This window comes from Sceloporus occidentalis, unplaced genomic scaffold (assembly GCF_023333645.1).
Source record: "Sceloporus occidentalis isolate IW3139 unplaced genomic scaffold, rSceOcc1.0.p SCAF_88, whole genome shotgun sequence".
Taxonomy (NCBI): domain Eukaryota; kingdom Metazoa; phylum Chordata; class Lepidosauria; order Squamata; family Phrynosomatidae; genus Sceloporus; species Sceloporus occidentalis.
In genome coordinates this window covers 2,790,770-2,808,150 of record NW_028317068.1, presented here as the reverse complement: position 1 = coordinate 2,808,150, position 17,381 = coordinate 2,790,770, and the positions used below count along the sequence as shown (strand labels likewise).

The window sequence follows — 17,381 nt, the reverse complement described above, 5'->3', positions numbered from 1 at the left end:
GGTCAGAGTGCTTAAAGTGGAGCTGGAAATAGACATTCTTGTGGATAAGCATAGCCACCCCGGCCGTCTTGGTATCAGACATAGCATGGTATTCAGTAGGATATAGCGGAAAGTTAAAACAGCGGCCACCAGATTTCAGAAGGTGTGTCTCTTGAACCATCACAACGTCAGCCCTCCTAGACTTAAGCTCACAGAGAAACATGCGCCGCTTATGAGGAGTGTTGAGGCCCTTGGCATTAACCGAGAGAACGGTAAGGCTCATTTAGAAAATAGAAGAAAGAAAAAAGAGAGAGAGGGAGAGAGAGAGAGGAAAGGTGAGGGGAAAAGGAGAGAGCGGGAGAGGAAGAAGGCTCAGACAAGCCGTCAAAGACAAGGCGTCAGAGAGCCACAAAACGGTGTGAGCTGCCAGGCGAAGAAAAAGGATCGCCGCAGTACACTCCGGTAGGGGGGAGCAACAAAACCAACAGAAGGCAGCCCGCGTGTCGGCAAAAAAACAAATAAATAACAGCGATGTAACAATACAGGTGACAAGAAAACATAATGGAGATGCATCCGTAACCATCAGATAAGGCAAAAATCCCTGAGTCATAAATGCCAAAAAGGGGCAAAAACACAATAGAGACGTGTAGAAAAACAAAAACAAAAAAAAAAAAACAACCAGAAGAGGACGATAAGACACAGGGCAGGCATGCAACACAGAGAAAAGGGGCCCCTACACATGAGAAACAAATAACAACAATAAAATAAAGGAAGTGTATGTGTGTGGGTAATGTAGCCAAGGGCCGGTAGGCACAAAAAAAAAAAAGGTGTACGTGTGTGTGCGTGATACATTAATGGACCAGTATGTGCAAAGCCGCCAAAAAACGGAAGAAGACTATAAGGCACAGGGCAGGCATACAACACAGAAAAAAGGGCCACAACATATAAGAAACAAATAATAATAATAAAGTAAGTGTACGTGTATTGTGTAATGCAGTGAGCAGAAGCCCAATAAAGGGTATCAGGTGGAAGGCAAGGAGCTACGCATCAAGAAGCCCACAGGGGCACACAATCATAAAAACCAGCACGCTAAAGGCCCCCAGCACCAAGGGAACCCAGCCATCACATATGTAAGAAAAAATAAATAAAAAGATGTACGTGTGTGTGAGTGATACCTTAACGGACCAGTACGTCCAGAGCTGCCAAAAAACAGAAGAAAAGCATAAGACACAGGGCAGGCATATAACACATAAGAAAGGGCCATGACACACAAGAAACAAATAATAATAAAAAAATAAAATAAAAAAAAATATACATAAATAAATAAATAAGTGTACGTGTGTGTATAATGTGGCAAAGGGTCGATAGACACCAAAAAACCCACATGTGTGCAATGCAGAAAGAGCTTGTATGCCCAGGGTACGCCAAAGGCATGGGAAACCTACAGGCACAATGTATTACAATAAACAAGAAACATAAAAAAAAAAAAGGATAAAACAGCGGCATGTGTAAGATAGGGGAAACAAACCCCAAAACAAAACAGATCACGAAGCAGCCCCGCGGCTGCACTCACGGAATCCAGGCATTCCCAGAGCAGTCAACAGGCACCCGGGGGCTCCAACAAAGACCAGAACAGCAAAAGACGCAGTCATGGTGCCGGAGACTGCCCAGGCTTCGGGCGCCGAGTCTTCACCAATTCCCATTCCGTGGAGATGTGACGCGGTGGAGAAGATGAAACAGCCGCCGCAGGTAAATCATCAGCCGCAGACAGGACATTCCACGAACGGAGAAGTCTGAAACCATCCGCTGGAGACAGCACCACCGACTGGACGCCATTCCGGAACAAAATGAGCTTCGTCGGATAACCCCAACGATATTGGATGGAGTGTTCGCGCAAGAGCGAGGTAAGTGAGGTAAACTTACGGCGAGCAGATAATGTCGCAGTGGAAAGATCAGTAAACAGCTGGATGTTGTCATATGGCGCAGGAAAGGATGGATTCTTCCTGGCAGCAGCCAAAATAGACACCTTCGCCTTAAAATAATGAAGCCGAAGGATCACATCACGGGTGGCCGACACCGGGAGCGGTTTCGGGAGTCGGTGTATGCGATCCATAAGCAGATCAGCAGCAGGTAGGTCCGGCACAAGAAAATGAAAAAAGTCCTTAGCGAACTCCTCAAGAGAGCTATTCGGGACGTCCTCAGGGATCCCACGAAGCCGTAAGTTGTTGCGTCGCGACCTGTCCTCTAGATCAGCCATCTTGAGTTGAAGTTGGAGGACGGTGTCAGCCAGATCATTATGGCGGTCAACCAGCTCGTTATAGGCCCCAGTGTACTCCTCAAACTTGTGCTCCAAGTGATCGGTCCGTGACCCAAGTTGAACTAGATCTTGTTTAAAATCAGAAAGCATGTCTTTGATAGAGTCAGTCATTGAAGTCTTCAAATTCTCCAGCATTTGTTGAAGAAGTGCAGGGGTTACCTGCTGATCGTCCCGCAAAGAGAGGTCGTCAGTGGCAAGGTCCGGCTGCGAAGACACGAGGGAGGCCTCGTCACCATCTTGGGATGGAAGGCCAGCACGCGCCCGCTTCTCAAAATATTGAGGTAAGCGATTAGAACCTCGCTTGGCATGTTTAGACGCCATCGCAGGGGTGTCCCAGGGAACAAGCCCACCTGTAGGAGCACAAAAATCCGCAGTGGAAAGCTTTTATCGCCGCTTTTTAGCCGACACGCAGGGAGAGCACTTCACTTAAGCCGCCATTCAGCTCCGCGGTCAGGCCACGCCCCCCGTATGTTACATTTTAAAGTTATCATCTTTGCATTGGATTTTTACTGCCCTATGAATGCTTTGTTTTCCACGGTCTTACTGTATGCCTTATATTGACTGTATTCATTATGTACCTCCCTGCAGCACTGTGTTACAATCTGTTGTCTTCTACCATAAATCTGTCAATAAACGGAGAATTTACAAAAAAAATGGCTTGCACAAGGTTCAAAACCTGTGATCACAGCCTTGTACAATTCTACATTGTACCTCCACATCAGAAAGATGTCTGTAAAACAAGAGATGCACAAATGCAGTATAAAGTGTATATCATGGGCTGCATACCATTTAAGAAATACATAGAACAGGTATAAACCAACTGAACGACAACCACATGCAAAACCTGTAAACACAGGTATAAACCAACTGAACAACAACTGCATGCAAAACCTGTAAACACAGGTATAAACCAACTGAACAACAACTGCATGCAAAACCTGTAAACACAGGTATAAACCAACTGAACGACAACCACATGCAAAACCTGTAAACACAGGTATAAACCAACTGAACGACAACCAAACACAACATGATTTTATATGGAGTAGCTCAATAACATGAAATCATGTAGAACACAGTTGATTTTTAGCTGTCATGAACAATTTAGACTGCACATCATGCATCATGTGTATTATATTGACCAAAATTATTAGACATACTGGAATCAAAACATTTGATACTGCAAACATGTTTAGATAAAAAAGTTCAATTTTATTTAGTGGAACAAAACAGTGATCACATTATTCTTCACGATATTCTTGTAAGGAATTTTTGGCTATTAATACCACAACTGTTCTAGCATATACATTATTATTTTTTTTTAAATGCACACAGTTCATGGTGCAAAGTGGTCTGCCAGTATGTTTATGTAAAAGGTCCTCTCAAGGGGGAAGGACTGTGAAACCAACAGGAATAACGAAATTAGTCCTTACAACTAAATTGGGTTTCACTCTGAAGATCCCAACCACCATTCAAGTTTCTGTGATTAATCCTTTGTGATAAAATATGCAGATTAAAATAAGAGTAAATAACACAATTGATTTAATTTTCCTCTCACTCATTTCTGGGCCTAGAAAGTTTTGTCCTCTGAAGTGACTACAAATTCAGGAGGGCGTTTTATCTCTGGATAAGTAAACATTAAATAAATCCATTTATTTCTACAGTAAGTACAGTGCACACCGACACCCAGACAGCCCCTGCCACACTGAAGCATAAACCATGTATGTTCTACACTGCTTTACAATTAACTCCCCCTGTCATTAATCCCCTTATGTATTGATGCCCCAGCCAGGTCCCCCTTTAGTATTAATTACTGTCTTCCCCTCACAACACAACCTTGGGTATTGCCCTCTTTGTGCATTTTTTAAACCCACCATTGATTTATGTGATACCCTAGCTAACCCCCTCCCTTGATGCCCCTAACACTTTTGTGAAGCACACTTGTCTATTATTGATGCCCCCCACTGCCATGTGTATTACCCCCCAGCCACCCCCTCCGTTTGTATTATTTAATTTTAAAATTTAATGAAGGCAAACCCCCCTCCCTTGAATATGGATCTGCTTTCCCCTTTAACCCATAACTATATTTTGGTATTACTACCGGTACTTACATTTTTGTGTTTTCTTTTTTGTCCTGCTCTCTTGATCTCCTTGACGACGTGACAATCCTTCTGTAAGGAACACTTACTTCTGTGAGGCTGAGCCCGCCCCCTTGGGTGTCACCGCACCGCGCCGCCCAATGGCCGTGCCGCAGCTCTTCGACCCTCCCCACAACACGTTCCACACAGCCGCCGTGCTGCTGCAGCGTAAGACAGCCGCTGAGCGGCTGCAAGCAAAATTCAAAGCGGCCACTTCGCGGCCGTCACGCAATGCGCCGCCCAATGGCCTTCGTCCCACCCCTTTTGTGGGGTGGGACGAAGAGCAGCGGCAAGGCCATTGGTGTGCACACCAGCCATTTTCATTTCTTTAGTAGCCGGTGGAGGCGGACTGGCGGCCGCGCAATGGCCGCTTTGAAGCTTCCTCGCAGCCGCTTAGCGGCTGTCTTACGAATTTACAAGACTTACGGCCGCACGATCGGGCGGAGCGGCCCTCGGACCGCCCGGCCCACCGGGAAATTTCCCGGTATCCCGGTGGGCCAGTCCGGCCCTGGATACAGCATTATGTTAAGTAGAACAGTGTGGATCCATTTCAGTTGAGAAGTCCATAGCTTGTCCAAGGTTCACTTATCAAATATTATCTTTTATTTATATAGTACCAACAATTTATGCAGCTCTTAATACAATACATATATTCATTGGTATGACAAGACGAGAATTGACAGACTTAAGACAAATTATACATTGGGTGGAGGGAGCCCTGCTCGCAAGCTTTCAATATGAATGTACATCCTTGGTTTACAGAAAAACCTGAAATGTTTAACATTGCTATTGGGGGGAAAAGTTGCTCATTGAGTCCAAATGAAGCCCACGCAAGGTTACTTTGAGTGCTGATTCCGTGCAGTGCCCCAGCGACCTGTAACTCTCCTCCTCATCTGACATCCTGTCTGCTGAGTGCTGGAATATGACATCTTGGTGCTCGAACTCTTATCAGTTTGGCATAACGTTACTTTGGAAGTTGTGCTGAGGCTGTTTGCATTGGGAAGCCTGATGTCCCTACAGGCCAGTTTGTCCTTGATTATGTGGCAGAGAGGCTGCCCTCCCCCAGTGCCTGCCACTCTACGACTAGTCAACCTAGTTTGAAAACCTTAAGATTATAAGAGCAAGAATGGGGCCCTCATAACCCCACTATTCTTGCCAGGAACTTTGTATGAAATTGTCATAAGGCTGGATGGCAAACTCATTGGCAGGGTCCTTAATCCAGTTGTGTGTGTTAACCTCCATATTTAAATTGTACGTTAACACTTAAGAACACAAGGTTATTGTTGATAAAGCGACGTTTAGTGCCCCTGACGCTGCCTCTAAAAATGCAAATTAAAGTGCTTTTTATAGAATCGCTCCATGCATTTGTGTGGGTGACAAAACGGTAATTTGGTGTCATATGCATATGATGGCTGCAGCATACCCTTTAAGCTTTGGCTTATAGTGGCCCTTAACAAGTTGTGAAGATAAGGCATATAGGGGAGGTCAGGATGACACGGTGCTTTGTAACATTGGTTATAGGTCGAGTATTCCCGTCTGTCTGTGTGGAGACTGTCAGTCAGGAATGCTGAATCACAGATGTAATTCTGTGGCATCAACATAGTAAACACCACATTTTGCTAAAAGACAAGGGTTAGTGATGCAGAGTAATATATGAAATATGTTGGACTAAAGAATTGTATATGTTTTTTGTGACCCAACACAAATAAGAGTATTCTTAATCTTTTTTAAATGTAATAACGTTATTGTTTTTTTTGGGGGGGGTGTATATTGAACATAATAGATATGCTCAATTAGAAGTATACATGTGCTCTAAGTGTGAGTTTCTGCCCTCTAGTTACTAAGGTCACCATTCAAATAGTGTAAAAATACAATAAAAATCTCAGATTTGCAAAACTCATTTGTAGAAATATTTGGTGGTAAACACATTAATCCAATCTATATGTTTTCAGTATTCCTGTCAGGGTTGCGTTAACTTTATATTTGGCTACCTATGAATACCTATAAGCATACCTGGGAACTCTCAGGGTTTGACCCGGAGATTGCCAGGTGAGCGCTGCTCCTCCGGTTCAAGACACGAATCTTCCGGGTTGCGCGAGCGGTGTCTTGACACGCCCCGCCCATTTTTTCTTTAAATATGTCAGTGTGCAGTCCTGGCCGCGCCCCGCAAGGGAAGGCTCAGGGTAGCCGGAGCCGAGAAGTTGCCAGGTATGCCTATAAGGTTCTTCTAAACGATTTGTTAAAACATTTAGTACATAATGCTCTGTATAATGCTCATGTTTTGATTTGACACATTCTAAAATGTTCCAAGACGCATCTATGGGTCCCATATCTATATACCTACTCCTCTTCCTGTAGCAATGTACAGTAAGGACCCTTTATTTGTTAAAGATGGCAGCCAGTGGTACACATTTAGAATGCCTTAGTGTACTTATTATTATTTTTTTATTTTTTTTATAGCTGCTCAATTTATCTATTCAAAAAGGGACAGACATCAAAGCTTTACTGAACCATTGGAAGAAGAGGGGGAGCTTGAAGAGGATGAAGACATGAATAACCCCAGAGGAGCAGACACTGCCCTAAGTTCTGTTGATCAAGGTAAAAATATTTTATATGTATTAAACGCATTTTTATAGCATGATCTTGTGACATGATTGTGTGAGGATGTCATGTGAATTGCTCTGTGTCTTATTTATTAGCATGGTTTGTAATTTTTTTTAGTCTGGCTGAACAAAGCCTGGACAGAGAGAATCTTGCAAAGTACCATTTCTTTTCACATGTATACTGTATTTCATCGACCTGTTGGCCTGCCGTTGCCAAATACTTTGACAGTTTTCCTGGGGTCTTGTGTTAACGGAAAGGGCTGGCCGCTTTATGCGTCATTTTTCATAGATGTAATGAAAGACTTGGATGAAAATTTGTAGAGTAAATCACAATATGACATTTGCATCTAATAAATTGGTATTCTGTTGGATGTGCCTCTATTGTGTAGCACAGTAAATACACCAAGGTAATTTATGTATGGCTTGTTTTTAAGCTAGAATGATAAGATCTTATAGTGTGTATTTTAATCTTAGGTGTCCATATTTATTATCTAAGTTTTAGGCATAAGGTACATTTCCTTCTAAGTACATGCTGTACAGTAATATAAATTGGCTATTGACACTGGCACACAAAGCTTTTGCGTGTAAAAATCTCATTGTGTGTTTGGCACCCTGTCAATTACCCAGTTATTTCCAACCCCTTAAAGGGTTCACAGGGGTAATATCTCAAATTGAACCTTGCTCTAGATACCTGAAGAACAATATGTTAAGTGGACTGTTTAAAGCCAATATTTATCCCTGCTTTTACATTTCATTAATAAAGTTATATTCAAATCGAGTTAAATGGTCTAGAATAGAGCAGTATTCAAGGGCCATCACTGAATTGTAGTTACAAAATACATTATTTTGAGGTAAGTCTTAAAACACTTTCATTTATTACCATGCTGTGAACTGAACCCAGTTACCCGTCGCGCCTGTGGGCTACTAAGATTGTGCAATTAAGTTATAGGGGCGAAAGCCAACTCTTTTGCATGAACCCATTTGACAAGTTATGAGATGGCATTCCTGTACACACTATAATGGGATGGTGTTAATGGACTGTAAGTTCTTAGTTTAATCAGTTGCATAGGTTTTAAGAAATCTCACTATATTAATTGTGGTAAGAGCTAAGCTCTTTGTTCTGTCTCTCTCTGTTGGCTGGCTGGCCCATCGTACTCACCCCGGTGAGTTGAAACCTTAACTTTGCTGCAAATTCCTACCAGCTGGATCGACGAGTGAGTTTTGAGCGTTGCCGGTGGTAAATTTGTGATGCCCTACAACCACAGATGGAGACAGTTGTTTAACTCCTCTAATTTTATTAAAACATGTTTTTTTACTATTTGTTTGCTCAATGATTATTCTCTAATTTTTAATACTATAAAAAAAATATTCCTACATTTTCTCCCTCATTTATTTTCTATAATAAATAAGCTCACCCATTTCAAAACAAAGTAATAAAAAAGTCTGCTGCAAGGGTGATCACGTCCATATATTGTGGCCAGAAAAGAGCTGATTATCATATAGGGTAAATATCTACAGGGTGGGGCTTTTTCTTTTCTCCAAGTCGCTTGGCTCCCAAACTTACCTCTAACCTGTAGATATGTAGAATAAACTATGCAGTTTAAAATAAACTATAAAATTAACCATGTTATCTTCTCTGATTACTGTGAGGGACAGATCATGTGGCCTAGGACAGTGCTATCATTTTCCACAGGACTTTCTAAGATAGATGCAAGGTAGTCCCTTGCGCTAGGAACCCTCATGTAATCCACTTAGTAAAGAGCATGGTGCTCCATGCAGTTATGCAAGAGTAACCCAAGTGTTATGACGTTTTGGTCCAACTACTGCTGGAGAGTTAAAGTTATTGATTGTTTGTTACAGCTCGTCTTCACTCATGCCTTGACCACATGAGAGAGGTGCTCGGAGACACTGTAGTGGAGCAAGTTATGATTGATGCTGTGTTGCAGTGTAAATTTGATGAAGCCAAAGCTCTGGACCTCGTATTTCAACAGGACAACAACAAAAACATAAAATCTACCAATCAAGCTGCATCTTCAGCAAGGCCTGCAAAAGGTAATTTCACAGTAGTTGTGTTGGTTTCTTGTGCTATATAAGGTACCGTACCTTTTAATCTTTTCTCACTCTAACAGAATCAGGTTTCTGGTGATTAATAGAACATTTCACTGTATGGAAGAGCATGTTAAAATTAGAATGCTTGGTAAACCATGCAATGTTTAGTTTCCAAATGGTGCATATACGGTGCCTTGCTAAAGTATTCATACCCCTTATTCCATCATAATACTAAGTTACAATTCCCTTTTGTAATGGCTTGCATAAGTCTTTAACCTGTGTGCTACATAAACATCAGCTTTATTGCCAGTTACATTTTGTTAAGGATATGTTTTAAGTATATTGAAATTTGAAAGGGAAGTCTCTGACAATTGACAAATAAATGCCTTTATATCTTTTTTTTTTTCTCTTTGCGCCATCATTTGGTCCCGCTGATGACCTGCTTCGCCCCTTTTCCCCCCTCCATTTTCATTGACCGTCATGACCACTATTGGCTATTGTAAGGTAAGAAGCCATATTTCCTTCTTTACAAACCCTTGCAAATGAGCAGTGTATGCTTTCTTCATTAGAAAAACATGCACAGTTGATAAAGAATAAACCAGCAAAGTCTTTCCATTCAAATTTTAGTTTACATGATATGTTACTTGGTGAACCTGATACATTTACAACATCTGTAAAAAATGAGGACTGTGTTTCAGGTTTTTCATCCAACTTGTCTCTGTCCGCTTTAATAAGTGACAGTGTATCACAAACATTTGGTGGCTTTAACTCTGGCGTCTCAGATATCAGTCTAAATGACTTGATTTCAGACTCAAATATGGACATGTGTATAAGCAAAGAATCAAACCTGCTAGGAGCTAGGCTTTCTGATATTTCCTTTCCACACTTAGACAGCACATGCAAAGATCAGGGACTGAAGCAATCTCAAGAAGAGAGTACGTTTAGTAATGGTAGTTTGGATGTGTTAAATTATGACCAGAACTGTGAAGTGGGAGGTCTTTCTAGATCCCCGATGCCAGACAGTCAATCAGATTTGTTCAGTGGCTTAAAGGCCATGTTACATAATACTGATGGTTTCCACACATCAAGTAATGAAGGTACAACATATGGAAGTCCATCGCTGGCCGATCTCATACAGAAGCACAACGAGTTGAATCCACTGATGGATTTCTCCTTTGGTAGTCTTGAGGAGAATTCACCCAGCGGCAGAGAAACACAGGTCGGATCTCTCCTACCTTTGTCTCAGCTTTCCGATCAGTCACCCACAAAGCTAACCATACCATTGTTGACAACATCTTTGTCATCACTAGCTGTTTCTGAAAACGCTGGTGCCAAAACATCAACTCTGTCATTGTCAGAACTAATTGCTGAAGGTAATGTATCCACCTCTGAAGACGTCCAATTAAATCTAACTCATGCAATGCCTTGTCCAAACATTGACCTCAGTGACCTTATTAAGAGCCCTAAAGGCATTGAAGAAAGTGCTGATTCTGTGATCTTGCCTAAGGAACAGGTAACACCCAATTACATGTGTAAAAAAACTACCCATTCAAAGAAAATGCACAACTGTAAAACTAAAAGAAAAAAGATTTATTGGGCCAAAACCTTGAAAGCCAAGCCATCCGCTTTTGCTTTAAGTCTGTGCTTTGGTTACGCCCCAAAAACTTTTGGGGAAAGTATTTTAATGGTTCACAGAGGCCACATCGGTATTCCAGCAGAATTAGCCACAGATATGGATCAACCTACACTAATACCATTTAATTTTCAAACCCCTTCCCCTGATGACATTGTGAAAGAAAGTCAGAAAAAAGCTTTTTGTTAAGTAATGGCAAGGCACTGTGAATTTATTTTTTTTACAATTTTAATCTTACACATTCACGTTTAGATTTGGGCCCTACTTCTACAGTTTTATGTACCGTGGTAATTTCAAGCTATACATGTAGTTATTTTATAAATATTTTAGTTTTGTACTCTGAGGTTTGTGACAGGAATTAGATTTTTTTTTTTTTTTTTTTTTAAAGAAAACAAATCATTTTTTACATCTTGAGGAAACGCAGTATTGTAGAGACACATTCTACATTTTATAGTATTGTTTCAATACACTTTTAAATGTATTACTAAAATAGTGGCCCACACAATATTCTTTATAGATTTTGATGTATTTTGGAGTTGCAGACTAGTTGCCACATTAGTTGTAATCACGGAAATTATTTGATAAACCCATAGAGTACATAAAATGTATATGTTCATTATTTTGGTAATAGTACACTTGTGTACTTCCCACTAAAACATATAAGTAATAGAGGAATACCTCCTTGGCTTTATTGGCAATTTAATTTAATCTCATATTCTTTACTCTTAAATTACTGCCAACTAAACCATTTGCCTTTGTAGAATAGGAATACTTTTTTTTTTTTTGCACTTACATGGCTTAGGAAACCGACTCATTCAGATAATGTAGAGCAATGGAGCGCAAGGGTGTAAATTGTGGGGTTAACATTAAAGGCCTTTTTTAACTATTTAGCTTTTTTTTTTTTTTTTTTTTTAAAAAGGGCTGCATTGTCAATAAAATTTAATTTCTCTAACCCATTTGTGAAGAGTTATTAAAATATAGCCAGCTGCACACAAATAGCCCTTTATAATATCACAGTAAAAGGTGTTATTTACTATGCGTTGTTGGCTCAGGTTTTGACCTGAGATGTTGGCTTTTTAGGATTGTTCATCTCGCCCTGTTTTTTAGTATGTGTAAATTAGTTTTTAATGTGAACAGAAATTTGACTCTACTGCTAGATTTTGTAGCTAATGTGCCCCAGATTTTTTTTGGCGGGTTCTAGAGTACCTCTTAGTCCATAGTTGAGGTAAACTCATCATGTCTTTTTTTTTTATTAAGCACACTTGCTTTCTTTTTTCTTTTTTTTTATCTCTTCTTGTACGTATAGGTGGATAAGGCCATAAAATCTATTTATAAAATTTGTGTGAATATACATCTCACAGTGCACAAATAGGGGATTACGCAGCTTTTTGTATATGCTCTGATCTGCCATCTGTGATGTTTTTTTCTTTGTTTTTGCTTTTTTTTCCCCCTTATGAAAGCTAAAGCTATGTATATAATCCAGAATAATACCAGGAAGTAAATATTTTCAGACGATAGATAACTGCCAGGTTCTTTTTTGTATTACACTGTTTTAAATGAAATGCATATTTTATCCGAATGTCAGTATACCTGTTGTATATGAACTTAATAAAGGAGATAAGAGGAAATGCCAACAACTTTTTGTCTGTATGTGCTTTATCCATATAGTTTCCATTAAATATATTTGAAGGATTTGTCACACTTATCCATAAATAGATTGAATCTATTAACCCTTTCAGGTCCGGGACGTACCTGGTACTTCCTGGTCACCTGTAGACCGGGACGTACCAGGTACGTCATCCCCCAAAAACGCCCCCACATCGCCACAATCGTGGTGATCGCGGGGGCGCTGCTGCTGTCTGCCCAGGAGTCTGGGCAGACCAGCACAGCCTCTCTGAGCCCGCCCCCATGCCTACGATGCCATGCCCGCCCCCATCCCACGGAGTGATTCTGTAGGCTGAAACCGCGATTGCAGAAAAACCTGCAATCGCATTTTCAGCTACCAGTGTGGGGACCTGACACAACACCCCCCTGCTGCCTGATCGCTCCATGAGAGCGTCAGTGCAGCGTTAACCACGGCATTGAAGGGGTTAATTCCCATTTTTTATGGGGCTCTGCTGCTGGTGGTCTGCCTGGAAGCCCAGGCAGACCAGCAACAGCAAAAATGGCCCCCACAAGCCCTTTGATCAGTCATGTAGGACTGATCAAAGAGACTCCTTCCCTGCAATCTCCAGTCTATGGGAGATCGTGTCCCAGCTGCCAGAGACAGGGAGACAGGGTTCTTTGGTCTCCACATGAGTGTGGAGACCAGCCCCCCAACCCCTCCCTTGCTCAGTTTACCCTACCCCCCCTCTTGCTCAATTAACCCCTTCAATGCTGCGATTGTGTGTGACCCCCCATCGCAGCATTGCAGGGGTTAATATTAGTCCCCACAAGCTTGTCAATGCTGTTCTTCAATGGAGCATCAGCATTGAAAGAGTAAAAAAAAATTGTAAAAAAGTATATATAAATAAAATAAATAACAGCACTGACCTGAAAGTCCAGGGTGCTTCCAGGTCAAATGCTGGGCTGATGATGATCAGATCACTCCTGGTCAATAGGAGTGATCGGATCATTGTGGCAGCCCATGGATGACCCTGCCCTACAAAGAGAGAGGGGTCATCTAGGGTAATTATGAAAAAACACAAATTATTAATAAAAAACCCCAAAAAACCATAATTATTACCTGATCACTTGTCGGTGACGTTTTAAGTCGCTGATTATTGATTGGCCTCCCTGATTGATGTCAGCGGCCTAAACCTGTCACTTACGAGTAATCTGATAAAAAAAAAAATATTCCAAGTTTTTAAAAATTGAAATGCGCATGTTCCAGTGAACTCACTATTTCCCTGTGAACTTTCTTCAGCGAAGAAATGGCTGGCTGAAAACTGTCAAAACTACCCTAGTTGAACACCTTGACTTGTCTGCTGTTCATAAATATATACTTCAATGGGGTAATTTACAGTGGGGGGCTTCCAAAATCTCCCAAATGGAATATGGGCCCAGTAAACCAATTTCTGAAAATTCCAAATTTGAAAACTAAAATGCGCATGTTCCAGTTTTGCCATCATTGCTTCCTCAAAAAATGCATGAACCATGCATGTGAGGCCTTGTTGGAATCAGGGGATGTTGGTGAATAAAATGTGGTGTTTTCTTCCACTGTTGCACATATGCTGTGCAAGAAATAAATAGCAACATTGAAATGTATTCGTTAAAAACGCAATAAAATACATTTTCCGTGAACTTTGGCAGGCATCAATGAAGAAATGGCTGCCTGAAAACTGTCAAAATTACCCTAGTTGAACACCTTGACTTGTCTGCTGTTCATAAATATATACTTTTATGGGGTAATTTACAGTGGGGGGGCTTCCAAAATCTCCCAAATGGGATATGGGCCCAGTAAACCAATTTCTGAAAATTCCAAATTTGCATGTTCCCTGTTTGCCCTCATAGCTTCCTCAAAAAATGCATGAACCATGCATATGAGGCCTTGTTGGAACTGGGGGATGTTGGTGAACACAATTTGGTGTTTTTTTCTGCAGTTGCACATATTCTATACAAAATATAATATGAAATCTAAAGCAACATTGCAACATATGCAAAAAAAATATAAAAATACCTCAAAATTTGGCAGCAATTGGCAATAAAATCCCTGTTTGAAAAGTGTCAAAATGACCCTAGTTGTACACTTTGACTTATCTACTATTCATAAACATGTAATTTTGGGGGGATAATCAGTATCTGTGACAACTATTGCAGTTATTAGCCTACCATGCCAAATTAGAAAAAAATTACATTTTAAAAATGTGATGCATGCCTTGCAATATTTGCCTTATACTGGTCAGAATAGATGAGAATCTTGGCTTTATTGGGTGGTTTCCAAATAAGGACAAGTTAATATATTTTGGATAATTTTTTCCCGTTGGTTCAATGTGTGTACAATTTGTATGTATACAAAACTGTAAAAAAATGCTTTTTTTCATTTTTTCCCCACTTTTTCAAGTTTATTTCAAACAAAACAATGTACTACCCAGCTTAATATGGTTTCAAATGAAAGCCCTACTTGTGCTGAAAAAAACAATATGATTTGTGTGGGTGCACTAATTGATAAGAGAGAAATTACAGTTGAAGAAAGACATAGCAAAAACACAAAAACGGCTCCGGTCCTTTAGCGACACCTTAGTATCAAAATCCCGGTCCTGAAGGGGTTTAACTATTTCTGTCCTTGTTTACTAAACATGGCAAGTGCCTAGTTGTGACTTATCAGTGTCCTATGTGCCTGGCTGCCCCTGCTCATTATTTTTACATAACTCCAGGTTGGGTAGCCATTGTAGGGCCTTGAGAAAGCATGTCTATAGACCTAAAATGTATTTCAGTCTGTAATTTTTAAATACGCATATCTACATCTCTTTGACCAGTGTTATGTTAGTGACAGTGTCAGTGTTTTGAAATACTTGCCTGCAGTGATCTCTTACTGATGTGTAGGCACTTTAAAGAATGTGGCTTCCTTTACAACGAAGAATGATGACATCAGTGTAGAGTTTTGTTTCTGTCTTCTTATTCTTGTTAACCCACCTACACTGGAAAAAACTCTCATGCGTATTGTTTGTTTTGTTTGAGTTTAATGGCCTATAAGTATAATTTGGTATGGTATCGTGGTAAGTTATTTTTACCTATCAGTAGCATTATCTGCTGATCTGTAAGTAGCAGCTATTGTAAGCACTTATTTTAGTTTAGAGCGTATTGAAAATAGTACTGTAAAAATGTTTTGCAAACTACTCCAGTTGTGCTAACATTTCTAGATCTCTTAATACTTTCTAAACCTTGCTGACCTGTCTCATGGGACTTTAAGTTAGATACCTTCTATATGCTCTTTATTTAAAAAAATATTTTGCTCTTCCTTTATGCCCCCTAACTCCACTCTTGAAACATTTTTCAGAATCATTTGGCAGAGCCCTTGTTTCATTGATGGCCCATAAGCCTGATTAATACTATCATGCCAGATAAATTCTGAGAGCATTCATTCCTGAACCCTTCTTTTCCCACTGACTGAGCAGCAGACCTGGTGGTGCTGCCTGCTGGGTGGTGGACAGAAGCCACTAATGTAAATGAGCAGTATTTTTGAATTGGGAAGATCATCTAAGCAAACACTGGTAGCATAACTGCTACCCCCCCCCTAAAAAAAAATTAAAAAAAAAATTTATGGGGGGGGTTATAAAGCATGCTGGTTCTGTTTTGCCTCTATGATAAATACTTGAAAACTTATCGTGGCTCGCCTCCTAAACTTCAATGGTGTCACTGAAATGCCTCAATAGCGAGGCGTTCGGCGACACCAAACACCCACCCCAGGACGCGCTATGACCGCTCCAGAGAGCGGTCACAACCGCCACTGCGAGTTATGCTGCCACTCGCAAGATGGCGGTGCATCATGTAAAAAGAATAAGGTTTAAACACGTTTCCCAGAGGCCCTCTCCAGATCCTCCTGAGAACTCTGGCTCCCCTTACAGGATTGAATACAGATACTGCATTCAACCATTCAAGTCAGTGGAGCCCAGCTTTCTAATCACAATGTGATTAGTATAATAAATTGGGGAAAAAATAGTTAAAATGTAAAAATAATTTCTCACTGTCAACATCAGGGAAACCTTCAAGTTCCAAAAAAATGTAAAAAAAATATATATATATATCTAATAAAAAAAATAAAAAAAATATATGTATGTATATATATATATATATATATATATATATATATATATATATACCCTAAAATTAGCCCTTTAGCTTAAAACAATTCTCGCACGGAAAGAGTTAAAATACTTGCATGTTAAATGCCATTGGGCTGTCTACTTTTAAGAAATTTATGATTTTACAGGGTAAATTGAATTGGCCGGGTTCAACAATGCAACAATGTCTCAATTAACACAGGGGGAAGGATGACCGCACGTCTAATTTCCAATTTGAAAAATGCACATGTCCCAAATGTAGCCTTTTAGCCCCCCAAAACCCATGCATGTGGGTTATCCCCGTACTCAGGAGATGTTGCTGAACACATATTGGGGTGTTGGGTGACATATACCAGGAGCTGTAAATTCATACCTTAAGTAAATGTGTGCATGCAAAGAGTTAAAATACCATCATTTGCAATACCCTTGGGTGTCTAGTTTTCATATTTGGTTTTATTGGGCACACTGAAATGGCCAAGCTCAAAGATGTACCAAATAGGGCACGAGCAGTGGATCACCAAATGTCAAATTTCAACATTGAAAAATGCGCATGCCCCAAATGTGGCCCTTTTGCCCCCAAACAGCCAGGCAAACCCATTCATGTGGGGTTATCACTGTACTCAGGAGAGGTTGCTGAACACATATTGGGGTGTTTTATGACAGTGACTTATACCTGTTAATTTACACCTGTAGTAAAATGTGTGTGGGAAAAAAAACGCAAAAAAATTACTACTACAAAGTTTGACAAAGACTGGTGGTAGAGTTAGTGCATGGAAAGAGTTAAAATACTAGCATTTGAAATACCCTGGGTGTCTAGTTTTAAAAAAAAAATATGGTTTGATGGGGTAAATTGCATTGGCTGGCTTAAAAAATGGCCCAATTAGGACACGGAGGCATTTC

The 17,381-nt window shown here is 40.4% G+C and overlaps 1 protein-coding gene across 1 annotated transcript in view; it reads left to right on the top strand.

Moving 5' to 3' along the window:
* The window catches only part of LOC149284799 (HBS1-like protein), a 69,829-nt gene that overhangs the window by 11,920 nt on the left and 40,528 nt on the right, over positions 1-17,381 (top strand). The window contains exons 3-4 of the mRNA XM_089496216.1: positions 6,895-7,032; positions 8,898-9,089. Coding sequence (XP_089352342.1) covers positions 6,895-7,032; positions 8,898-9,089 — 330 coding nt within the window. The remainder of the gene's footprint in view (positions 1-6,894; positions 7,033-8,897; positions 9,090-17,381) is intronic.